The 26,356-nt window shown below is 41.1% G+C and overlaps 1 protein-coding gene across 7 annotated transcripts; it reads right to left on the bottom strand.

Moving 5' to 3' along the window:
* Window positions 1-49: 49 nt before the first annotated feature.
* ubap2l (ubiquitin associated protein 2-like) lies at window positions 50-26,210 on the bottom strand. 7 transcript variants are annotated; one of them, XM_040121469.1, is made up of 30 exons: window positions 26,118-26,210; window positions 24,614-24,751; window positions 23,671-23,748; window positions 22,334-22,444; window positions 21,071-21,245; window positions 19,911-20,012; window positions 19,709-19,754; window positions 16,642-16,686; window positions 15,713-15,819; window positions 15,286-15,345; window positions 15,130-15,182; window positions 14,844-14,929; window positions 14,015-14,195; window positions 13,626-13,824; window positions 13,066-13,406; window positions 12,510-12,682; window positions 11,917-12,037; window positions 11,094-11,133; window positions 10,799-10,997; window positions 10,582-10,648; window positions 9,958-10,288; window positions 8,631-8,719; window positions 8,441-8,494; window positions 8,253-8,334; window positions 7,436-7,653; window positions 6,931-7,036; window positions 5,418-5,543; window positions 2,273-2,340; window positions 1,913-2,107; window positions 50-572 (listed from the first exon to the last, which is right to left on the bottom strand). In XM_040121469.1, the coding sequence occupies exons 2-30, from the start codon at window positions 24,707-24,709 to the stop codon at window positions 477-479; spliced, it is 3,645 nt and encodes a 1,214-aa protein (XP_039977403.1). In that variant the 5' UTR covers window positions 24,710-24,751; window positions 26,118-26,210; the 3' UTR covers window positions 50-476. The 7 variants fall into 7 exon arrangements, with proteins under 7 accessions (XP_039977403.1, XP_039977405.1, XP_039977402.1 ...); XM_040121471.1 differs by lacking the exon at window positions 26,118-26,210 and adding an exon at window positions 25,940-26,086 and having other exon boundaries at window positions 11,917-12,007; XM_040121468.1 differs by lacking the exon at window positions 26,118-26,210 and adding an exon at window positions 25,940-26,086.
* Between the last annotated feature and the right edge of the window lie 146 nt (window positions 26,211-26,356).

Below are 26,356 nucleotides of genomic sequence, written 5' to 3' on the forward strand. Positions count from 1 at the left end.
GCAAGAAAAAAAAGGGGGAAAAGACAAATCTCAACAAAAAAAAAAAAAAAAAAAAAAAAGCACAGGAAATGTTCATTCTTTTAGAAAACAGTTCTATGTTACATACAAGTGAAAGAAAAGGGGGTGGGGCGGGGGTTAACTTGATACAAATTCCCAACACTCAATATTTCACCTCTCGACGGTGTATTTCTATAACCATTTAGCTCCAATCTCCCCTCTCTTCTATGCCCCTCCTGTCCCTCCCACCCATCCATGCATCGTTACAGTGCTTGTTCTCTCGGCACAGCACCTCCTCTGACCGCGGTCAGAGCTGCGGGATTGCTGGGCCAAGAGACTGGGGAGGGAAATCTCTGCAGGGGGAAGAGGGAGTTTATATGTGGAGACTGTTTGCGGAAGGAGTGATGAGCCCCCTCCTAGCTTCTGTCAACAAGTGGGTGGGTGGGTTGGGTGGAGGGGGGGGGGGCTGACAGTGTATGTTAGTTTGCCCCCCAGTTGTAGCTGTTGTATGCTGACTTGTTGATCTGAGACTTCTGCTGAATGGAGGCGTTCTGGCTGCGCTGTCCAGTGCCGCTCTGTGGAGAGAGGAGAGCGTTCACTGAGCTGTCACGTCACGCCAAGTGTTCTCTCAAATATTGGGCAGCGTAATGACATGATTAACCTACATATACACTTCATGATTCATCCATCTGCCACGGAAAGTTTTAAATGGAACTGCACAAGTTTTTAAATGGATCTGTCAGTCACATAAATGTACACCAACATATGCTTACGCTCACACCTGTATGTCAGTACATACGCAGTCATGTACAAGACGAATACATATACTCATGCACATAGTCTGTTAAGTTCTGTCCTGTCGTCATTATCCGCCTTATCCATTGTTTGTTTAGGTGTTTTAACCTGAATTAAAAAGCATGACCAGCTAGATAACCTGTGCACATTACATCTGTTGCATTAGTTCGTCTTGTGTAACAATGTTTATCTGTATTTTATGTTCATCTTTATTCAGTGATTACTGAATGTTTATCTTTAAAATAAAATCAATAATGACGTGATGCTGGGTGTTACATTTGGACCCTTCATGAGTATCATAAGGCTTTCACACCTACCCTGTTTGGTTTGGATCAAACAAAAAACCTGGTGTGTTTGCCTGGTTAGTGCAATTCATTTGGGCTGGTGTAAAAGCTGTCAATCAAACTCTGGTGTGGACTAAACAACACAACTGAGACAACCTGAAAGGAGGACTTTGGTCCGGTTCCAAGCAAACTACGATGCGTTTCTCATGAATTCAAAAGCTACACTAATTTTAAATCCATCTGCTGACTTTAATGTCCAAAAGAAAAAGAAAAAAAAGGAAGAAAAAGCGGAAGAGTGCCCACATAGCAACTTTGTCCCCTCGTAATATTAGGGTACATGACACCTCTTATGTCCTTTTTCTAAAGGAAGATAAACACATAAGGTGCAGTGAAGCGCTGCACTATCTGCTGTCAAATCACTGGAATTGGATTTCCCCATGCAGGTTCATGTAGAGCTGGTGAAGCTAATTAAAACTGCTCAATGAATGAGTTACTCCTGAAAAGCTTGCGAACAGCATTTGGATTTATGAGTAGTTTTGCTTCTGAATTCATGCTAAAACCACATATCTACTATCACTGTGACTAGTCTGTTTGCCTTTTGACAACAAAAGAACCGCACCAGAATCAGCTTGGAAGTGGACCTGGACCCGCTTTTCAAGCAGTCTCGGTCCAGTTGTTCGGTCTGCACCAGAGATATTTGGACAGCTTTCTCACCAGCCCAGACAAACCGTACTAACTGGGCAAACACACCAGAGTTTGTTGCAACTGAACCAACCGGGTTAGGTGTGAAAACACCCTTAGACAGACAAACACAACAACAACAGCATGTACACTACCTGTCCGTCCTGCTGCAGGTGGTGGTGCAGAATTTGAGAATGCGGTTGTTGGTGCGGTGCCAGGATGTGCATGAATGGGGCTGGGGCGTAGCCAGCAGCAGCCGGGGGGTTGATGGGTCCCCCGCTCCCTAAAGCCGAGGGCAGGCTGAACGAAGCTGCCGGCGTGCCCGCGTGGAAACCCTGCTTCTCAAATGACTGCCAAAAAAAAAAAAAAGAGTTTAAGTTTAAGTGGTCAGTCTCAGTGACGGACAAATATAAAAAAATAATTTCAATGCAATTATACCATATGGACGGAAAAAGTCCTTTTCCAGTGAAGACGGGGTCGAAATACTTATCTAAACATTCATGTTCTGCAATTACCTGCGTCTTTGTGTAAACAGACCCTGAAATATCCGGTACCCCCGTGTTGCTTGATGTCACAGAGACTCCTGCAGAGACAGGGGAAACAGGAGAAAAACTCAGTCCAAAAACTGGTAAACTGAACATGTAAAAGGGACTTAGTGACTTAAACCATGACCAGCCACATGGTTATAATGAGATTCTAATTACCATAAATATTATATGGTGTATTAACAACAGGGAATCTAATATCTATGACAGAATAGAAACTTTTTATATTTGTATGCACACTTTCTCTGATTCAAGTATCAGAGAGAGAGAGAGAAAAAAAAAGAATCCTAGGAAATTTCAGGTATGAATATCTATGTCAGCATAAGTTCATAGATGATTCCAGCATAATTTCCCTCTAATTGGGACAGTAAAGAGAGACAGGGTGAGTGGATGAAGAGGGATGAGGTGAACCAGAAGAAAGATGAGAAAGGTGGTGTAGTAGCGTATCAGTTCCAGTCAGCCACAGTGGTTTTAAGTCTGACTGTATCTGGTGGTTACTGCTCAGTTTGTTCTGGCACACATTGACCCCCTGTATCACCATGGAGATGCAGAACAGGGTCAACTGGTGTGCAAAACAAGACGGACTCTGGACAGGAAAGACTCATACTTTCAAGTCTTCAGTCCAGTGGTATTTTCACGACAAAATGTTAGCGCCTTAAAAATACCTAAAAGACCTGTTTAAAAATGTGTCTAATTTTGGAAGTGTTATGATTTCTCCATGTGTTCAGTCCTAAAAACTCCTCTACTTCTAGTGAGTGCACTATTACAGCTTTTACACAGAAATCCATATTTGAATGTGTACAACGCCTGAAGGAATGAGCATAGTTTATTTATTCTCCACATTCAATTAGGACTGCAATTACTTTCATCGATTCAGTTATTGATTAATATGAAGATTCTTTTCCTAATATAATCATTGGTCTATAAAATCTCAAGAAATAGTAAAAAATGCCCATTGCAATTTCCCCGAACCAAAGCTGGCATATCTAAATTGCTTGTTTTGACTAACCAATAGTCCAAAAACCCATATGTATTCAGAAAGAGAAACAGTGAATATTCATGTCTGAAATATTGGAACCAGTAAATTATCAAAAATTTTTACTGATTTTCTGTCATTCAACTAAATAACTAACTTATGTCTACATACATTTCTCTGTGCTTTCCATAGCCATCTTTTGGCACTTGCGTAAAATTGGTTTTGACAGCTTTTATCTAAAACTCTTGTGATCGGCGAGATCAGCGCAAATGAAGAACCAGTTGATGAAGAGCAGCCCGGTAGGTCTGCCATGTTTTCTGCTGCATACAATCACAAGGTAATCCATCAGCAACACTTTCAGGGTTTCAAAGTCACCAATTGAATTTAGGAAGGGGGAAAAAAAAAAAAAAAAGGACACTATAACAGAACATAGTCACGGCGACTCTGTCCTTAAGGTCAATTAAATAATTTGCTTTTGTGCAAGAGCTGCAACTGCATTAGTGGGAATACTCAAGGTTGGTGCCATTTCCTTCTGCCGTCTTGCTTGGGTACACAATCTGTAATTCTCATGAAATTTGTCATGGAAATGCCACAATATAACACTCCAAATATCAGAGCAGAAATACTGATGATCAAACCCTCAAGTACATCATTACAAGGCAAATCTGCTTTCATTCTGGTACAATGTGAGAGTGGTTTGGCATAGCCCCCTTTGATGAAGCTCTTCAAACTGAATATTCACACACTGTCCTTACACTGTAAATCACAGCTTTATTTTCATCGAGAATTGTAGACATTTCATTGCCCTCTCCTGGGTTCTAACCTATTTCACCCACAGGACTGCAAGCTCGTTACTCTGGAGACGGACATATAAGCAATGACAACATGAGTGAAGAGCAAGCAACACACAGGGAAAATGGGACAGCACCACCCAGAGTAACTCATCATCAGTTTATGGCAGCCACAGCCCTTGTGAGCTGCCACATTTTTGTCCATAAAACTGATAAGCAACTGTCTACAACATAAAAACCGGATAGGACTGATGATGAATTACCCTGGAAGACAACAGTTAACAGACAGAATGGCAGACAATGCTTGCAGGCTGCATTGGACTGTCTAAAAGCGTATGTAGTGACGGGTCTTCCCACAGCCGCAGCTCATCAGTGATGAGGCAAAGGAAAAAGAGCAAAGAGGGGAGAAGGATGGCTGGTGACACAAGGAGGAAGACGGAGGGACAGGGTTTTTTTTTTTCTTTTTCGTTTTAATTTGGCATGTTGCGGCACTCACCGACTCAGGCCGGTGACAGAGCTGGCTGGCTTGTTTTTGTGCAAGAGCTGCAACTGCATTAGTGGGAATACTCAAGGTTGGTGCCATTTCCTTCTGCCGCCTTGCTTGGGTACACAATCTGTAATTCTCATGAAATTTGTCATGGAAATGCCACAATATAACACTCCAAATATCAGAGCAGAAATACTGATGATCAAACCCTCAAGTACATCATTACAAGGCAAATCTGCTTTCATTCTGGTACAATGTGAGAGTGGTTTGGCATAGCCCCCTTTGATGAAGCTCTTCAAACTGAATATTCACACACTGTCCTTACACTGTAAATCACAGCTTTATTTTCATCGAGAATTGTAGACATTTCATTGCCCTCTCCTGGGTTCTAACCTATTTCACCCACAGGACTGCAAGCTCGTTACTCTGGAGACGGACATATAAGCAATGACAACATGAGTGAAGAGCAAGCAACACACAGGGAAAATGGGACAGCACCACCCAGAGTAACTCATCATCAGTTTATGGCAGCCACAGCCCTTGTGAGCTGCCACATTTTTTTCCATAAAACTGATAAGCAACTGTCTACAACATAAAAACCGGATAGGACTGATGATGAATTACCCTGGAAGACAACAGTTAACAGACAGAATGGCAGACAATGCTTGCAGGCTGCATTGGACTGTCTAAAAGCGTATGTAGTGACGGGTCTTCCCACAGCCGCAGCTCATCAGTGATGAGGCAAAGGAAAAAGAGCAAAGAGGGGGAGAAGGATGGCTGGTGACACAAGGAGGAAGACGGGAGGGACAGGGTTTTTTTTTTTTTTCTTTTCGTTTTAATTTGGCATGTTGCGGCACTCACCGACTCCAGGCCCGGTGACAGAGCTGGCTGGCTTGTTTTGTGCAGAAGCGGCAGCGGCCACGGCAGTGCCGTATCCGCCCTTACAGAAATCCCCACTCCCTGAAGCCTGGCCCACATCCTCATAGCCTGCAACAGTCAGACACACAGCCGCAGCCCACAGCGTTAGACACACCAGGCAGGGGGAGGCAGACCTGCCTCAAGTAGCATTGCAAATAATTCATAGCGTTTGTTTGAAACTGTGTACCACATGGTCAGGTTTTACCAAATTGTGACAATACAGATAGTGTCAAGTCCTGTAGGAAACACACTATATTAATATCTCAATACTTTGCTGTAATGATCTGAACTTTGACACCAACTGCATTGTCCTGTGTGGCAAACCCTACCCATCCAGTACGACAAACAGGTCAGATTCAACGCTAACTATCATTTGCAAGTACTATTTGACCCAAGTCTGAAGGGAGGAGGTGGGGGAAGTGCGGGGGCAGGCGGGGTGTGTGTCGGAGGGGAAGGTGGGGTAGGGGCGGTGGAGAGTGAGCTTGAGTTGGGTGATGGCAGAAAGCAGCAGATGGTGCAGCTTAGAACAAATAGGTGTTGCACGTGTGACCAAAGGTGGATACTGAGTGATAAATTAAAAGCATGAAAATAAAATACAGCATCACTGAGAAAAAAAAACAAAAAAAAAAAAAAAAAAACCACACACACACAAAAAAATAAAGACTATAAAGGTGATGGAGTAGATACCAGAAGGCCACTGGGAAAATATGAAACTACTGAAAGAATATGGGCTCAGAGAGGAGTCACTACGAAATGTGGGAAGATGATGGGTGCTCCATTTGTTGATGTGTTCATGATCAATCTGTGTGTAGGAGATGGGGTGAATGGTGAAGCCCTTGGGCAAACTACACTTTCTGAAATGAGCCAAGCAAGCAATGGAAGACAGCAGGAGACCAATAATCTAACCCCTGTTATTTAAACTGGTATAGCCAGGTACCACTTATGAAACCCCTCTTCTCTTTTCCATTTGGTTTAAATGGCAGTCCCATATATTTTATTATGAGAAGCCATGTAATAAAAGTGACAGACGTTATTATAAAACAGCTGAATTATTGAGGCATGTTCCTTGTGTATACAGGCAATGAAAATTGTGTACAAGATGCAGATGCATTTCCAATAGACACACCTAAACCTGAACACTAGTCATGCTCTTGGTCAATTTGAAAACATTTTGTTTACCTTTGAGGTCGACAGTTCAAGTGAGAATCAACAGACAAGAATCTTTTATGATCCATTAACAACCGTCCTGACACAAGCATAACAAGTGACTTTACTCAAGCATCATGTTTATGCTTGCATATGCTGCAGAGCTCAAATGAAATATGCACTCCACACCAATGAGAAATCAATGGGCTCAATGTGAGAATCAGCACAGAGTTATTGGTATGCAAGTATATAGAGCGGGACCTGCACGATCCCTCTAAACATGCCCTTTCAATAAGGTTTAGTGTCTCACCAGTGCTGTATCCATGAGAACCATAGCCACTAGCCTGCTGGAAAGGTGTGGCTGATGCATTGACGCCGACATTCACACCGTGCTGCTTTGACGAGGTAGGAGCCACCTGGTAAAAAAAAAACATGGTATCATGTCACCGAGGACGAAATAAACAGGAACTGAACAGATTTGACTGAAGCAGCATAATGAGAAAGGCCATGGAGGTCATCAAATTGTTGTTATTTTTCCCATCAATTTGGCTGTTTTTATAGCTGAAGAGTCAGGAAATACTCAAATGTGACCTTTGCTGATAGAGCAAAGGTCCCATGGACATCAAAAATCATCCTTCTGTGGAACATTAATAAGACCACTAAAAATCCTGACTCCTTTTTTCCTTGTGATTTCATAATATATCTATTCCTAAAGAGAAAATATTAAAAACACAGGAGCCAACTCAGTGTGGGAGCAGGGACAGTAATGGATCAAACAAGTTGGCAAACTCTGGAAAAGTCTAAAGTTTTCTTACCGGAAACACAGCAGGTCCATACTGGAAGGTATTGGGCAGGCCTGGCATGCCAGTGTAGTATGGGAGGCTTGTGTAGCTGTAGCCAGGTGGCAGCGCCGGGTTGAGGAAGGTCTGCTGTGTGGTGTGATGTGTCTGGGTCTGGTTCTGTTGTGTCTGAGCTAACGTGGTGGCTGGAGCCGGGGATGATGCATCACCTCGACCAAACTTTGATAAGTCGCCTGCACGGGAAAGGACAGATTGGAAAATTACTAAAAAGGTATGACAGTGTAAAGACTGCAGGTGAGAGCAAGAAAATCATTACATCTCAGGTTAACAAAGGACACTAAGAATGAAGAAGATTGGTGTTTTGGCTTGTTGTGAGGTGCCTTAGTTGATAGGATGTTGATCCATTTATGAGTGTGATCGAACAGTATTAGATAAATCGGCACCAAAAATTATTTACTGTATCTCTATCCCACTTCCCTTGATTTTGATAGCAATACAGCATGTATTCAGCAACAAACGCTTGACACTGGAATCATGGTTATAAAGCCATATGACCAACATTATCCTGATAAAGCCAATGTGTGACCACAGGGAGATTCACTGTCATCCTACCAGGCTCTGGTTTCTATCAATAACCACAAAAAAAAAAACTCTCAGTAACATGAATACCCCACTAAATTTTTTGTCAGGATTATCATATAAAATTTGGTCTTCATCAACCGCTGCTGCTTCTTCAAGTAACCACATAAATCATCTTCAATCCGCAGCTAACAGCTGAATAGACACACTAAGGTCAACTTTTCACTGAGGCAATTATTAGCGGATGGCTCACCAGAATAAGGGTTGCTCGTCAGGCTGCCTTCTCTGCCAGTCAGTGCTGTTGTGGGAGTTGCAAAGGGGATGCTATAATAATCCTGAAGAGATTAAAAAAAATAATTTTTATAAAATAAAAACCCAGGCCATGAGTGAATGAAGTATGACTTGAGCATAATATTTTTATTGCAGTAGTTGAACACTCACCAGCGGTATTCTTGTCTGCAGCATCTGTAGGTCATCATAGCCGTACACCTGAGGCTGAAACAAAACAAGAAGTGTACCAGAAAATGGTGTTACTAACGATATCAATAATGCAACATAATCTAAATCTGAAAAGCACAGGTGACACTTAAGAGACTGCATTAAGATTGTCTTGAATTTGTCATGAACTTACAGGGTAGGCGTGCAGTAGTCCTGGGGCCATGATGTATGGGTTGGGCAGAAGAGGGGGCACTCCGGGTGGCAGGTTTGGAGGTGCTTTCCCTGTATGCACAAGACAATGTAGTATATTAAATATACATTTATGTATTGATTTTCTCAACAAGCCAAATGCTATAAAAACCAATGGCCATTTGCAAAACTTTGTGCTCTGTGAAAATACAGTACACCCATTTATTTGCCAGTGTAAACTCAGGAACACAGAGTAGGGCTGTGCAATCATTCATTAAAATCCAAGTTTCAGTCGATGCCTATCACAGTCTCAGGTGTACATGACGATTCTGCCACGTTTCAATTTCTTTTGCACCAAACCAACTGCTAACAAATCTTTCCAGGCTACTTCAATAAATGACGAGACTGCATTACACCACGTGACTGTGCACCGGCAGAGGGAGCAGAGAGGGAAAACAACTAACGTGTCAAAAAGAGAGAGAAAAGAATAAGCTTCAGAAAACAAGCAAACTGAGAGCAACATGAGTCAGAATCACGGGAACTCCGCCAGTGATGCTGAGGAAATGAAAACCAGTTCATCCAACCCCAGACAAATACAATGTGCTCTTATCAAATGAAGGGTCACCGTGTTTTTTCTCTTTTTCGACTCAGAGACAATGATCATGGTCAAAAGCACACACTTATTTAATCAATGTTTTGGTATAGCTGCAGCACTGTGGGGTAACACCACAATAATACAATCACTTAAAGCTACCCCACAAAACACAAGATGAAGCCATCAAGATCACAGCAACTTTACGAGAAAATCATGCCACCTGACCGCACAATCAATGATAACAGTTACAATTATGCATCACTGTAACTCTTATAAGCAAGAGGAAATTGGAGCGCCAAGTGATAAATGTATAGCAACACAAAACACAAAGCAAAATAAGGAATTTGAGAAACTATAAACACCACATAGAGGCTCTACTTTATGCCCTGCTACAATCATTTCAGTATGTAGAGCAGATTGAGCAACTTTTGAGCAGCAATTTATAGTGAAGCTGACAATAGTATCATATGAGCCCGGCAGTCCATCTTATCGGCAAGTTATACAGAATTGTGTGGTCCGAACACAAGTAAACCAAGCTACAATTAACTCACTACTAATGCTACCTGTAAATTGACAGGACAAAAATAAAAGTTTGCGAGGCAAACATTGTGAAGGGGGGAAAAAATAGAACATTAGGATTTTTGTTCAGCAATTTCGTACTGCGTGATTTGGATGCAAAACAGTCTGGAGGATGGAGGGGATATTTCCCCATGACGTGCTTGTGTCTTGATCTAACCTGAGGATGCTGCAGAACTGCGTGTGGATGAGGAAGTAGCTGAAGAGGGAATGGTTGAAGCCGTTGTGGAGACTGAAACTGTGGTGGCTGCAGCTGGGGCACCCATGGAGGCAGTGTTGAGGCCCATGGCCAGACTGTTGACGGGGCCAAGGCCGGATGGGGCTGAAACTGTGGCAGAGCCCACCGAGGAGGCTTGAGGGGCCCCTAGGGACACTTGCGCAGCAGAAGCCACAGAGGAAGAGGAGGAGGGGACTGATGAAGACGGCACGGCTGAGACGGATGAAGGGAAGGAGGAGGAGTGCAGGCTTGAGTCACCGTCTACGCTGGGATGCTGTGAGATGGACAGAATAAAGAGAGATAGATGCAGTCAGGATTGATGGAATTACATGTCCAATAAAGTGAATGGACATCTAATTTGTCCATCTGCCACCACAGGAAATGCAGCTTTTAAAAAGGCTCAAAGAGATGGGGAGGGAGATACACTCTCCTGCATAAGCATGTAAGCTTATGTTAAGCTGTGCTTTCTCTGTCTTGTTAAAAAAAACAAAAAAGCAAAACAAAATATACAAGATCCACATGATAGGTTCTGGTATTAATGCGGTCATATACATATAAAGTACTAACCAGTAAGCTTGAGTTGGATGTCCGGACTGAAGATGGAGCAAGGCTGTTCTGTTGTGATGGGTGAGAGCTGTAAAAATGACAGGAAGGTTCAGAGCACGTTTCCCCCATCACCAATGTACATCACATTTTCTGATACTTGTGTTTGCCAAGAGGTCATAACTTAAGATATTAGTTAATTGCCTACTATATTATGTGTGTTAATTTAGCTGCATCTCACTTGTTGTGCTGAGGAGGGGGAATGGTGCTTGGAGGAAGGTCTTCACTGTGCCCCAGAGCACTAAGGGACGTCTGATTGGATGTAGTTAACAAGGAGGCAGGGCCTGAGCCATTGTCCGGCAAAGTGCCCATGCTGGAGACAGATGCCGGTGTGACTGAATCAGAGGTTGGCTTGACTGATACTGCAGAGCCTGCTGCAGCTGGGGAGAGAGTGAATGTGGGTGTGTGTCGCAAATGTCTCAGACATTTTCAACAATACTGATAAGAAAAAATGAGCTTTGTAAATAGACGCTTACCTTCCACAGATTGCGTTGCTTGTATTGAACTGAATCCATTCTGTAAAACCAACAATGAAGGTGAGCTAACAGGTTTCTATGGAAACAGGCCATTGATAAGAACTTGAAGGGTGTTAGGCTCTTGGAAACAGTCACTAAGAAGCTTGTTTGATATGCAGAGCATTTTAATTACAGGTCAGGTTTGAAACCAGCAGTGCATTACAATGAGCACAATGTAATAACACAAAAGAGCTGGAGCCAGGAGGGGATACTGTAACACCATCTGCAATGAGTGTGCAGTTTATTAAGAACACCTGCTCTCTTAACCATTTTAACACTTGAGTTGAAGTAATGATCTCTATACGAGTTTAGCGATAAAGAGGGAATTAAGTTGTTGACCCAAACTAAAAAAAAGGAACTGTGAGAGCCCTAAAACATGCATTCTACAAAAAGGGTGTTGAATTCAATACTTGAGGGGGTGCCGATACTTTTACATTCAGGGCACATAATACTACAACATGCATACAACTAAGGTACTGTCATTTTTACTGGGTGTTTTAATTTGCAATTCCATGATTGTATAAAGACCTGTGACTCTGATTGATGTGATTAGTGGAGGCCTGTATATTTACTTTTTAAATCAGACAAACATTTACACCAGATCAGACATTTACACCAGATGACTTCTGTATTAAACCTTAAGCCCTTTACTAGTACTGAGCTCTAGAGGACTGAGTGCGGGTTAAACATGTTGTCCACACTGGCCCCACACTGAACCTTACTAACAATACTGTATTAAATGATTGCGCAGTTTAAGTGAAAAAGAGGGAAGCTTTGGCCTCACCTTGGGCTGCATATCCTTCTGGGGGGAGGAGGAGACTGAGGGAGGGTAGCGCCGTGTCTGAGACGCTCTCTGATCGTACAGGTCCATCTGGCTGGAGTTTGAGAGAGCTGGAGTCGACTCACTGCAGATTGTAATGGTATTGACAAGACCACGTTTGACTGTGTTCTCTGAGAACAATCAGTGGTTTTGACTTGAAAATTGGTGATAACTAACATTTTAAAAGCACTTTTAAAGATTATGACACATTAATACTTCTAATAAATGCTAAATAGGAAAATAGAGGAACTTTAACTGCTTAATGCCCAGTCATTATAAAAATACAGACCCCAAAAAAGGGTGCAAACATGAACTTTGAGTATTAATGATCTGAGTTTGGTATGTGCAAACCACCATGTCAAAAGTAATATTTTATTTCAGTAATATTTATCCAGCAAGGTTCTCTTATATAAATTAACTACAGTGGTCACTCTTCAGGTGTTCCCTGAGGTCTAAATTTCTTAACTCTAAAATTTATATTGTGCATTGTTATTAAGTTGTTAACAAGTTGACACCATGAGACAGGACATTAAAAGGTGTATCTCTGTTGTACCAACCTATTGGGGCTTGTGTACAGACTGTTCTGAACCTGGTTGGCTGGTGTCGTGGTGGTAGGGGTGGACTCATACTCTGGTAGAACTGGTTCTGACCCAAACTGCAGCGCTCCAAACTGAAGATTGAGGCCTGAGATGTCTGTTGAGCCAGGCATCTCCACTGCCATTGCTGGAATCTGAGGAAGATCAGGGGCATTTTTTGATTTGGCCCAAATACTCTGAGTCTGTTCCCAGTATTCTATCTTCAAACTTGGGTCCAAGGACCAAATGTTTGCTTACACACACAAGACATCAGATCCCACCACAACACAAAAAGCAAAACCACTCATGGCAGGATGAATGGCATATCATTAAATAACAACAAGTTCCAACAAGGTGTATTTTTTCCTTTAGAGGAGGTTCAAAACTTACTTTCACCAGACTTGCATAATGTGGGTCTGTCTATGCATTTTTCAGCAGCATTTAAAGATGTTCAAAAAGCCTGTACATCCCAAACATTACAAAAAAACAACAAACAAACAAAACAAACAAACAATAAAAAACGTAATTTGAATGTTACCTTTGTTGTAATGGAGGTCCTCTTCTTCTGTTGTTTGAGTTTGTGTTGCTGCAAAGGGAGTGGACTTGAACCCTGGGCATCTGAAGAACTTGGAGAAGCTTGCTGACCTAGAGAGGGGACCACTGCCATTTTGGGAAGGGAGGAAGCAGGGGGAGGCGCCACATGGGGTGAGGATGTTGTTTGTTGGGGTAGGGAAGAAGACGAGGATACAGAGGAGGAAGGAGGCAGGCCTTTGTCCTGCAGGAAAACATCCAACATGGACGAGGTTGAGGTGGCGGCCTGATAGGGTTGCCGCTTCGTAAAGGGTGTATGGACCGCAGGCTCCGGCTGAGTCTTCATATCTGGACAATGAATGAGGGCGGATAATTAGGACAGAAAAAACGCTGAGAGCAGTTCAGATTGTCCTACATTTAAAAAAAAAAAAAAAAAATCAAGATTTACATTTCTAAATGTAGTGTTAAATATAATATATAAAGTACACATTATCCTTAACATGCTCAAGGGGATTGAACAACGGTTTCAACAGGAGTATTTAGTTTGATTGACAGGTGGCATCTCACCATATTGTCCAAGTGAGGTGGCACTGGTATCCCAGGATGAAGGTGTTGTGTTGGGAGGTCCTGTCTGGGATTGCTGGACTGCCAGCTGGGCCAGTGCCTGGGCTGTTTTATACTGCTCCAGGAACTGAGAGCCAGTGGTCCCTGTGCTACCTCCTTTAGGGTCCCCCACATCCCCGAAACCCTTGCTCAGCATGCTGACCTGCGATGTTGGCAGATTATGAGACACTTATCACAATAATACAAATATTGGTACTACACTACCATAATTACAACATGGTGTCAGTGGCCCTATCCATTTCCTGTGTAGTTAGGAAGTGTGTATAGGGTGTATATAAAACATAAAAAAAATACGTCAGTATTATTTATTTATTTTTATTGTTGAGTCTCACCATGCTGTGCTGGGTATAAGGGGTGCTGGAGGATGTTTGGGAGAGCGGAACCCCTTGCTTGGAATTGCTGAAAACCAGTGACTGGGACAAGGAGGGAGGCTGGGTGGCCTCCATGGGGGGGTTTTCTGTCTCTGAGGAGGAGGATGGGGGAGTCTTCCCCAGGAGCACCGCAAGGTCAATCCTATAGCAATGAAGAAAAATTAATTATGGCAAGTGGACATTTAAAAAACGTAAACTGACAACCTTTTACTTTCACTAAAAATCACTATAATTTATTTATTTTAGGGCTGCAAATATTTTCACTATTAATTAATCTGCAGATTATTTTCTCAATCTTTTGGTCTATAAAACCCCAGAAAACAGTAGATTTGAAAAAGGACAATCATAATTTTCCAAGGTGATGTATTCAAGCTCAGGTAACATCTTCATAATACTCCTTCCCCCCAACCAACAGTCCAAAACACAACAATATCCAGGTTTACTATAGTGCAAGACAAGGAAACCATGCGTATTGTTTAGACGGACCACCAATTAGATTAGGAAAAAATAAATAAATTTAAAAAAAACAAAAAAAACAAAAAACAAAAATCACTTAATCACCAATCATTTAAATCCAAATTTATCAAGTTAAATGCCACGTTGACATTGATATGTCCATTAAAAGTGAATGGATTGACAAAGTCACAGCTCCATTTGAAAAACAAGTAAACAGCAAAATGTTTACTTGAAATGTTTACTTAAAAACAGTAATTTTTCTCTCAACCAGTTCCTGGAAAAGCAATTTGCTGGAAAGCGTGAGTCAGGCTAATAAAGTGCATAAATGACCCACCTCTGTCCCTTGGTGATGGTAACATTCTCTTGAGGCAAAGGCATGGACGCCACACTGGAAGCTGTGAATATCTTGGTCTCTGAAAGCTGCAGCGGAAGATGGAAGAAGTTGGAAGAAGTCAAAGTTGGAAAGGCAAAAGTAAACACCCAGAATTAAAGAGAGAGCCAGTCCTCCATCAGTGAAACTGTGCTAATATCTATGATAACACCAGATTTTCTTTTTAAGAAGTGCTCACATTATCTTATATTTAGAGCACCTGCATGAGGTTAAGCCCAGAAACACTCACATCCTCATTCCAGTCCTCAGTGCCCCACTCCTCTGTGGCAGTCCTCCAGGCACCTATGAGTGAAAGAGAAACCGTTCAATACTATCATGATGGGCAAAGAGAGCCTCATACAGAATAAGGAATGCATAAAAACAACAGAATTGAAGACAGGTTTACCAGGAGCAGAGTCAAACTTGGGTGGGTAATTTGTTCCCTCTCCTGCAGAGTATTCCAACCCTGGAGACAAAGAGAGGTGAGGAGAACAAAGCTGAATGTCATGGAAAGAGATGATTATCCTTTATTCAGCTGGGCACACAGACATCTGGATGTAAAGATCTGGGAGGAATATAGCACGTCTGGGATTTAGGTTTTTGTAAACAGTTTGCATGGTTAGTGAAGAAGGCTTCTAAGTCCAGCATCAAAAAGCAAGTGTCCTCTGAATGCCACTGAACCCTCCTTTCATCTTTACCGAAGCTTCTTTGGCATGTCAAACACGATTTTTAAAATTGTTTGGATGTTAAACAGATGCTTCATTGATAAAATTAACTTCTCTAAAAGATAAGATTAACTTCTCTAATTGGAGGGCCTTTCTAAATTAACTTACTAGCTCCCTCCTCTAGCTCCATGCTTCCCGTGTTGTTCCAGGTGCTGCCCCCTCCATAGTTTTCTTCTGTCTGGGCTGGCTCCGCATAGTCAGCAGGGTTGAATGTTCTGGGAAAGACAGTAATTTAAAAAAAAAAAAAAAAAAAAAAAAAAAAACGTTGAGCTGAGAATTGAGCATATGTATTGACCATTTCCAAAAAACATTAGCCACAGCTGGGAGCTCACACATAAAAATCTGGATTCTTTTTTTTTTTTTTTTTTTTTTTTTAAAACCTACAACAGGTCAAAGTTTTGAAAAGGCTAAGCAGAAACAAATCTGCATAGTTTTTTAAACCATTACGTATTTAGTTGGTTTTCAGTGCATCAGTACTATTAGTCAGTCCCCAGCATTGCAGTTAACATCATTAGGCTTTAGGCTTTTTACTTAATAAAGAGTTTGTAGTAGGAAGGCAGGAAGAAACAACGAGACTGAAGTGAAACCAGTACTGTCTTTGAGTGTTTGTACGGTGAAGACATGCAAATGAGGAGGAGTAAGCATCTAAATAACATTTTTGTTGCTTAAAAACTCTTTCCTTATACTGCATGTCTCTTTAATTTGACACATCTGTGTAAACTGAAAAAAATTACAGCTGGTGCAGCTTAGCAACATGATGAAGTACAACACTTTTCTTCTGAGTCAAGCCAAGCCAAGCAGCTTCTTTTATTTGTCTAGGATCCTTCCTTTTCAAATCTGAGGACATTTATGGCTTGCATAAAATCGATTTATCAAATTTCAAGCTGGTCATATCTATTTCATATCGTATTCATTGAATGAGAAGTAATACTTTCTGATTTAATAATGTCTTGTATTACATCATCTAATTTTATGGCACTCAAAAATCTCCCTAAAGAAAGCAAGAATAACAGACACACCAGAGGCGATGCACTCACCTCTCACCTCCTGCAATATCATATCTGGGCCCCTTATCAATCTGGCTTCAGAGGAAAAATAATGGCAACAATTACAAGAAGCACAACAAAGTAAAAGTAGAAGATATAGCTTTTGTTTTCAGACCACAATCCAGAGCAGCAGCGTAAGCAAAATGCCCTTGAGCTACCTGTGCCAGTACTGTAACAAGCAGTCTACACCTCTCAGTCACTCTACTATGCAAGGCAAGCCAGAGTGCTTTTAGTCATGGTGGGAAAATACACAACTTAAGAAACACAACTCACCAAAAGTATACACAATGCAACCACAAATAAAAACTGTTCCTAAATGATAGCTGGTATGCCTGAGTAAATGTAGTAATCCTTTTCATTGACACCTTGTGTCCGCAATCTTTTATTTGGTATCACTCTTATTGTTTTAAAAAAAGTCTACTACGCAACTATACTTGTTACAGGTTTTTAATACTTGCTTTACCTTTACATAACGATGCATATACTTTTCGATAAATCTTGACCGGCTTAATATTAAACAGTCTCAAAAATAAAATCTTTTTCCAGGAGAGTACAACTAGGCTTTCTACAGTTTTTGTAGCTGTCGCACAAAATATTAAAAAATGTCAAAAGGCTTATATATACGCTAACTTGGAGAGGCCTATAAGGATACAACAAACTGCGGCTCCCATCTCTTCCCTAGGTTTCCCCTCTGCAATTTCAACCAGAGAATTCAAATACAAAGGCTGCTAACAGTTACCCCAAAGAAACAGCACTGTAAATGAGCCAACAAATGCTGTGGTACAACTGAAAACAACTGGCTAGATAATGAATGGAACTGTGTTCTCTCGTTCTTAGCAATATCTAGTCACAGCGCTGAGCATCTCCTTTTACACCAGCCAACATCAGGAATGGTTGGATATATGCAGCCAAATTACATGCTGCAGTTATGGCCAACACCAATCCGGATGAGACATCCACATTACTGTGTGTGTCGCAATCTGAAGGACAGCGAAACAGGATCAGTTTAATACAATTTTTAAAACCATGATCTGATTCATGATAATAAAAGGTGAAATATAGACAGCAGAATTACATTTTAAGTACCTTTCTAAAATAGGAGAAAGAAAGCAATGTTTCTATTATGTCAATAATTATTATGGTACAATACTAAACACTAAAGACTTCCTTCAACAGTGTTGTCAAACGGGGAACACCTTTTAAACATCAAAATATTGACTCTACTATATTGCATTGAATAATGAATTGAATTAATGTGAGAGAGATTCTTGGAACCAGGATGGTTTCCACATCTAAAAACATTTAACTTTATTTTGATTGTACCAAAAATCAGATTTCGGCTGTAAGTGTCAATGTAGTATTAGTGAGGTAATAATAACTTAGCCACAAGGGGGTAGGCTTGATGACACAGATTACTGTTACTGTTCTAGTTAGTGTGCCTATCTGGCTGAGATGTACAGTTAATGTTACCCATCAGTTTAATTACGGAATACTTGCTTCTTCCTCCTATAGGGCACTGACTGAAAATGTAAGTGAATTTGTGTCAGATTCTTGGAAACATGATGTTTTCCTCATCTGCAAGCTACTACTAAAATCCTCTCTCTGGAAATAAAAACAATATAAAATGCTATATTTGGCTAAAAACCAACACTTGTGGGTAATATTGAATTCATTATCAATATTCCTGCTATCATTCTGGTCTTTTAAGGTTTACACCGATTTTGGAACAAATCTCTTTGATCAGCTTATTCAGCAGTGTGTGATAATCTTGAGCTCACAGTACTCATTTAGTTGGATTCAGCGCATGCTAACATTTTGAAGCAGAATGTGTGTATGTGAGGTGAATGCCACATGCTGCAGTGGCATCATCTTGAAAGCACTTGCACAAGGTACCAATGACAACACACACGGCGCTCCACTCTCATCTTATCACACAGTAAAAACCTGATCAAACACCTTATCTGTTTAAGGCCGCTTTCTCTAAAGCCACTTGTACTTCTCAAAGTGATGTTTAAATTACACTGAAGCCAAGCTGGTAGACCTTGTCTGTTAGTAACAAGAAGTAAAAGTGATCACAGAACTGTTGTGTGGTGTGGGGTGTTGGGTTAGGTAACATGAAAACATCTCAGATAGCAATCCACCCCCCCGAGCTCTCGACACACAAAAATACAAGCTTACCGAGAACCAGCATGAAACCAAAAACAAACCCGACAATATTTCACAGACACCCCGACCATCATGTTCCCCTTAAAGACTTATGAAGTTTTGTAACCTTATAGTTGTGTGCACCACCACCTAAACAAATATGTTTTGAAAGCAAAGCACCTCTGCCTCCTGAGCCTCTATGTACAAATATATATATTACAGTAGCTTTGAAGTACACATTCAATACTTGTTTTAGTGAGAGAGAAAATAACATTCAGCCTTCCGCTCTTGGGAGGCAGCCACTCAGCCCTTGACCTCACGAGTAAAGCCACATTATGTCACATGCGCTACTTCAGCAGACTCTACACCTGACTGCTAATCATCAAAGGCAGGAAATCTGTTATGACAGCTGAAGTCCTACTGCATTGCTGCTCAATAAATCGCAATTAAATTAATCAAGAATGCCACCACATTTAAGAAGTACTTCCTCTGTAATGACAACTACTAGCCCTGCGCTGACAAGCTGCCAGTATAAGATGCCAGCTCGTCAACTGACATGTTATTAACTGAACACACACAGAAATTGATACACAAAACGGGCAAAACACAAACTGAATAATCCTAAAGCACAGGGCCAGAGAGCATAGACTGTAAAGTTAGTCAGTTGGGTCCCCGACACCCCTCTTAGTGGGTCTATCCAAATTTCATTCTAAATAAAATGTTTAGACACCATAAACTCTCTGAGGAGAGCTATTTGGCCCACAGTGTTTCATCCCATTGGCTGACGTATCTCCTCCCTCCTTTGGATTAAGGCTAAACAATAGGCTGGGGTCCTGCTCTCTGGTGACCATGGCAACAGGTAAAAGTAGAACAAAAGGCCCTCTGGTTTTAGGCAACGCAGGTGTTCCCTTACCCCATGCCCTGCGCTGAAAATCTGCCTCCTCGCCGTCCAGATACTCCTGGGGAGATAACGAGAGCTTATTTCAATTTCTTATTTTGACAACTATTGCCACAAGAAAGAATGTAAAAATTAAACCAGAGATCCCACCTCGTTTTGATTGGATACATCTCCTTCACCAAAAAGAGTTTGACTAAAGACAATTACAACCACTTACCGACAGTCCCTCTTCCTCTGCCTCTTCCCCTTCGGCCTCGCTCTGCACCTCTTCCAGCTACTCCAGCCTTGCTGCCATCCAAGCCATTCTCCTGTCCTCGAACTTGAGTTAAGAAGAGAGACAAAGCATCAAATTTAGACACTACACATCACGCAGATGTCAAAATAATCATTTCCAGTGAAACATTTTATAGTTTAGAGAAACTTCTGTATGAGAGCCCGAATAGCCCAGTATTAAATATGAAGATAAATGACGAATTTCCTGCTGGCTATGATTTCCTGTGGCACACATCGTTCCCCAGTCATGACCATAGTTGGGGTTTATAAAGGTCTACTGGTGTGCTTTAAATGACTAGATGGTAAGAAAAGACACATGTAAAGCTTATCAGCTTTAACATAAAAAGCTATCAAATGGGTGACTACTGGTGTGTTGGTAGAGGCTGAAACAACACCTTCAAACCAAGATGTTTTGTGATGCCACTCTGTAGTTTAACTAGTGGTTAAACTTGCTTTCATGCAGGTGAAGTCATGAAACTTAGATGAAATCAATGAAATGTGCCAAAGTTCACAGGATGGGAAATTATATTTTTTAAAATTGTAGCCATGTTGTGTTGCAAATTTGATGAAATGGACCCCTGGTTAGTGATTGACAACTAACTATCTGTTCTTCAAAAAATAACTTTTTTTCATACCTTGTCAATAAATAAGTTTTAAATATTGCATGGGAGGAATGATATAAGATGGTGCAGCCATAGTGTGCTGGTTCGATGTAGAGTGCCATATTAGGGCAGTCTGGTAAACCTCAAACTTTTCATTAGAATAACATAAGATTATGTGTCATTCCTGCTGTATAGAAAAATCACACTCTGTCTGAATCCAAATCTCTGGTCAAATTTACTCATTATGCAGGTATCCCACCCACAAATCTGGCATTTGTATTCTTAAATGTCAAGTACATGGGTCTCTCCCACAGATAAATTTGGTAATAGCACAAAGCCAAAAAGCAATCAAAGCAAAAATAGAAGCACAGCAGAATTAAAATACATAACTCTAAAATAGTATACAGAGTAATTTGTTTCGGGACTCAACTGTTTAGATTTAGAAGCATAACTAAAAAATAAACGAGAAAAACCTACATTAACATGCGTGGTAAACACTTACACTCTCGTCCCCTGCTGGCTCCACGACCCTTGCGTGGAGCTCCACCCCGGCGACGTGCTACATCTTTCTCTCCTCCCTTCTCCCTGTTCTCTTTTCCTTCCTCTCCAGTCTCTGCTTGGCTAGTCTCCTTCTGGCCTGACACTCCTTTCTTCTTCCCCACCATTTCCCATGAGTCCTTAGGAAGAAGTAAAGACAGCACAATGGTGTTGTTAAGTCAGTGTACTGCTGGACTCACTCACTGAAAAAAGTGAGGGTCAATTCAAGTGGATCTGAGGATCACTGCCATTACAACAGGACAATGACCCAAGCTAAAACACAATCAGAACTAAAAGAAATGCATATATAAATAAAACAAATTGGATGTTAAGAGTTGTCTGATGGTCTGGAGTCAATACAGCACTGATTCGGGAAAACTTACTGGTCAACTGGTGACCCAACTGAGTATAAAAACATAGTTTCTGGTGATCTCAAAGTTTTTCACCAGGTGATAATTCTACGTCCTGACTACTTAAGAGTTGTGTGGCCTAGACGTGGCAGCCGCTTCTTTAAATTACAAAGCGAAAACAATCTCTGTTCTCCTTATCGGTAATTTCCCAGGAAGCCATATTGAACAAGCCAATTTCGTTCTCCAAGTCTTAATCCATTGATCCTGGATCTTGACAATCCAAGTAGTTGACAGCCCCTTATCAGGTCTGTTTAATGTGCTCTGCATTTCCACTCTTTTCTGGATTAAATCCCCCCCCCCAGTTCTACTAGTTACATTTATATAAAAACTTGTTTATAACTATGAAGGCTCATTTAGTTGGTCCTTGGTTCTGCACTTGCAATGCCAATTCGTAGATTGCGATGTTTAAGAAATGATCTTACATTAAATTAACCATTTGATTATTGTATTCACCTCTTTTTAAATAATTTAATTGATAAGGTGTGACTAATAAATTTGAGAAAAATTTGTTTTTCTTAACGGGTCAGAAAAAATATACTAGGGGCATGCAGAAGTGACATACTGAACAAAAGAAGTACAGAAAATCTGTTTACACTGAACTTATTTATGCACCTTTTTATCTTTTATATGCAGCTTTGTTTAAACTAGGAAAACACCTTCTCTGTCCACATTCATCCCATGCTATACCTTCACAGTAACAGTAGTTGTACAACGTAAACTGTTAGTTCATTACCATAGTTATCTAACCCAGTGTAGCCCTGATTTCTCCAGAACTTGGCCCTCACAGTACTAAGCCCTCACACAAAGCCAATACTCACAGTGTCTGGGCTACCCTCCAGCAACACGTTAATGGCTCTGTTGACATCCCCGTTGCAATCGTGCAGTGCGATCATAGACTCATCCTGGTCCTTGCCTGTGATATCGATCAGCTGGAAAAGAAGGAGTGGCATGATGAGACACAGACAGGACCCCCGCCTGACCCTGGCATCTTATTTATGAAAAGGCTCTTTTGCAGACTTATATAGAATGTTGTTTTTTTTTAAATGACTTACATTGAAGGACATAGCGATATGCAACAATAAATATAATTTCTACCACTGTAGGAAATACGTAAAATAAAATTTAATTCTGTAACAATTCTCATTTCAATAGCAAGTCAGAACACAGGGTTAGCTGGAGAACAACACATCTGCTACCAGCAGGGATTTGGCATCTTGTTAAGGACACTTCAGTGGCTTGAGCACAAGGTTCATTTTCCATAAAGACTGCGACACCATGACTTCTTTCACTTTCTCTGAAATTATTACACACTTTAATCAACTATCCAGAAGACCTTATAAAAAAGGTCCTGATGGCCTCTTTACAGAGCTTTCTAACTTCAGAAGAAATTTCAGATTCTTGTTTTTTTTTTTTTAACTTTGACTTAATCATTAATGTGGACAGACTACACATTATTTATTGTCAGATTCTGTATAATGGCACTGAAAATAAATAGAAAGCCACATGGGTAGGATAAAGAGGTTATCTGGCTTGAGTGCAGATAAGTAATCAAGTGTATGATAGAGCTGAACTAGAGCAGTTCACTAGTTTGTCAACAGTATGAAACTGCTGAGATTCATTTAATAACAGCAGGGTGGCACCTCAGATTTTTGACTGCTTACCACAAGCACGAAGGAATAAATGGACCCAAAAGCCCCTTTGCTTTTCTACTTCCTCATAACTGAGGGAGAGATTGAGGATTGTACCAAAAATTACACAGTTCAAGTATTCTTCCCAATTATTACGATAGCTAATTAACATATTTTAAAGCTATTCACAGTAAAGCGTTTTATTATAATCATTTTAAATATAGCCCTTTCTTGAGACTGATGTGATTAACAATCCACCAACATCGCAACCTTAATATAATGCACTGAATGCTGTGTCACTGACTTTCTCTGCTTGATGACATCTGACAGACAAAATATGCAAAGCATAATATAAGAAACACACATATGCACCCCACCCAATCCAAACCACAATAGATGTGATACTTTATGTATTAGTGCTAAAACAAAGTAGTCCTGCTTTACTATTTTTAAACAAGCAAGAACAACTACAGAGGGAAGCTAGGTTTGGATGAATTGGGACAACAGGATGCTCTGCATCTGCTCACCTGTTTGACCTTCTCTTCAAAGTCTGCATCATTGTGGTCTGAAATCATCTGCGCGAGTCTGATCTGCTCTGCGGTAGCCTGTGCCAACAAGAGTGAGGCATCCAACATGTGTCAACAAACAGAAGCACAAGCTTTGCTTTTTGTAGAGACAGAAAGGACAAACACGTACTTAGCCATTTACAAAATCTCCAGTTCTACCTCTAAAGTAATATATGCCCGTTGACTGTCTAAATGAATTTTTGATTTATAAATAAATAAATAAAAATCAGGAAAACATCAAGATGGCCTGCAAGATATGGACTATTTGCTTGAGACAATTCACTTTGATATACTTTTGTCAGGGAACTGGAGAAGTAGGCTTCTTCAGAAAAAAGCAAACAGAAGTTAAGCTTTTCATTTACAGCAGGACAGAGGTACTTCTAATAATGTCACAGCACTTTTATCAATAATCATGGGCTATTAAAGATCTTTTTGGACTCTACAATCATCACACACACTTGTGATGTTAGTTGGTCAACTTAGATCAGTGACTGAGTTGATCAGCGTAGTTCAGACTGTAGCTTTAATCCCAAAGCCTAAAATCAGGGATTCCCCTCCTGACCGTTAAAAATATGGTGTCAACAGTCCTGATTATCCTGTAGCATATTCCTATCTTCAGTCTACTTTAAACTTCTCAAAAGGCTATGTAATAGGGCTGTGACTGGCATCTTTTCTCACAGTCCCTTACAGAGCATATCATGTTGAGCTATGAATATCATATTTGAAGTAATAACGACTAATACTGTCCCAATTGTTGTTGTGTGCATCATTTAGCTTTATAGCCAGAAACTTTGCATCTAACAAAAATGAGTGACATTTGGTAATACTTGATTTGACTACATTCAACCCTGGTGCAAATCATTTTGCATCTGGTTAGTGTGACAGGTGGTGAAAGTGAGGGTACCTGAGGCCTTTGCTTGTGCTGTGTCTGGCTCTGTGTCTGGCCCTGTGTCTGCTCCCAGTTGCCCCGGGCTCGGTTCCCGCCCATGGACGTCATCATTTACAGTATATACAAATAACAGTATTTACAAAGGAATAACACCTAAGGAGAGAAAGATGGGAGAAGAATTACAGACCTGTGACTATGACCTACTTATGTACATGTCTGGTACACATGAATACTACTTCCTCATACTGCCTGGTAGCTTATTGCCTAGTGGAGGTAAGCTTAGCGGTATCAAGAGGACACCACCAGCTTTGTTTCCGAGACGTCTGGAAACGTTGACAAAGGATGTTTTTCAGCCTCTTTCTAGGACAATGTCTAAAACCAAGGCTAGCCGCGGGCTTGACCCGGGAAGCTAGAGTGCCACGGTGCACTGTGTGTTGTTGCATACCAGGCTGACAAGTGCATAACGTTGGTTAACTTATTTACCCACCTCAGAACATGATCCAACGCTTTCTATATCCTAATAGCCTTGGTGGTGTTTAGTTAACCTAAATTGTGAAGCGAGATCATTTAATCACACAGCCAATGATAGGTAGATCTACACTGAATTGAACATCAAATGAGAGAGAGAAGATGCCCAACACAGTTAAGTATGCCAACTACATCTCTGTTCAACTGCAAACTGTTAACCTTGCTATCGTCAGCTACTCCTTAATCTTGCACACGTTACGTAAAACCCCGTTTGGACTAGCCCACAAACAAGCCTAAAGCCAGGCCCCGTCGAAGATATCCAATTCCACTAGCCAGCCACATGGCCAAAACGCTAGCCAACTGGCTAATACTCGAGTGGAAAGCAACCAAGCTTTCAAGTCTTGGTGGGCTTCCGCTTCTCACGGCTTCACCTCATGGCGACTACGAGGCTAACTTTAACAGCTGCTAGCTAACCAGCTAACTAAGTGTCGATAACTGGCTGTACAACGTTGAGTTGTTAGCGCTAGCTGACTAAGCTTGATAGCCAACAAGTCAACTAGCTAATCAGTAACTAGCGAGCACTGAAGCTTTCGTGTTCGACCCGACAAACCAAAAACGCCCATGCCACTAGTTTACTGCTAACGTCGGTTAGCCAACTCAACGAACTAACGTCGTTACACATAGCGAGGAAACGTTAGCTAGTTAGCTGTGTTAGCAAAGCAGCTTCATCAACTGCACCACCACTTTGCAACAATCTCAGTCTGTCTGGCCCAGATGTAATCTGATGGCCGGGCTGTCGACATAAAAAAACACCGAGGCTAATGGCAGGCCTGCAGGCCCCTAAAATGAAAATAAATAACAGGCAATACTGACCAGAAACCCGGCTCAATATTAGACACTGCTACACAACCGACCGACAAGTGGTCTCGTTGTCGACCTTCTAGTCGGATTTAGGACAGGATATAATTCCTGAACCCCGAGTTGCTACAACTAAGTTGAGAAAATATAACGAACCGACTCGCTCACACAATAAGCGAGAGACTGAATTTACCTGTTTCTTTTCCACTCTGACACCAGGGAGAGCTGCGTCACGTGGTTTACACAGCGCTTCGAGGAAACCGGACCCACAACATGTGATCACTCGCTAATACCGATTCACTGTATATCATCAAGGGAGTCATGATATGTTAGCGGCGGGGGGATAAACAGCACAGATTATACACTCACGCAAACAGAGAAACATAGTAAAAAAATATATATATATATTTGTTTAATATTACGATGAACAAG

Source organism: Xiphias gladius, chromosome 24 (assembly GCF_016859285.1).
Source record: "Xiphias gladius isolate SHS-SW01 ecotype Sanya breed wild chromosome 24, ASM1685928v1, whole genome shotgun sequence".
Classification (NCBI taxonomy): Eukaryota; Metazoa; Chordata; class Actinopteri; order Istiophoriformes; family Xiphiidae; genus Xiphias; species Xiphias gladius.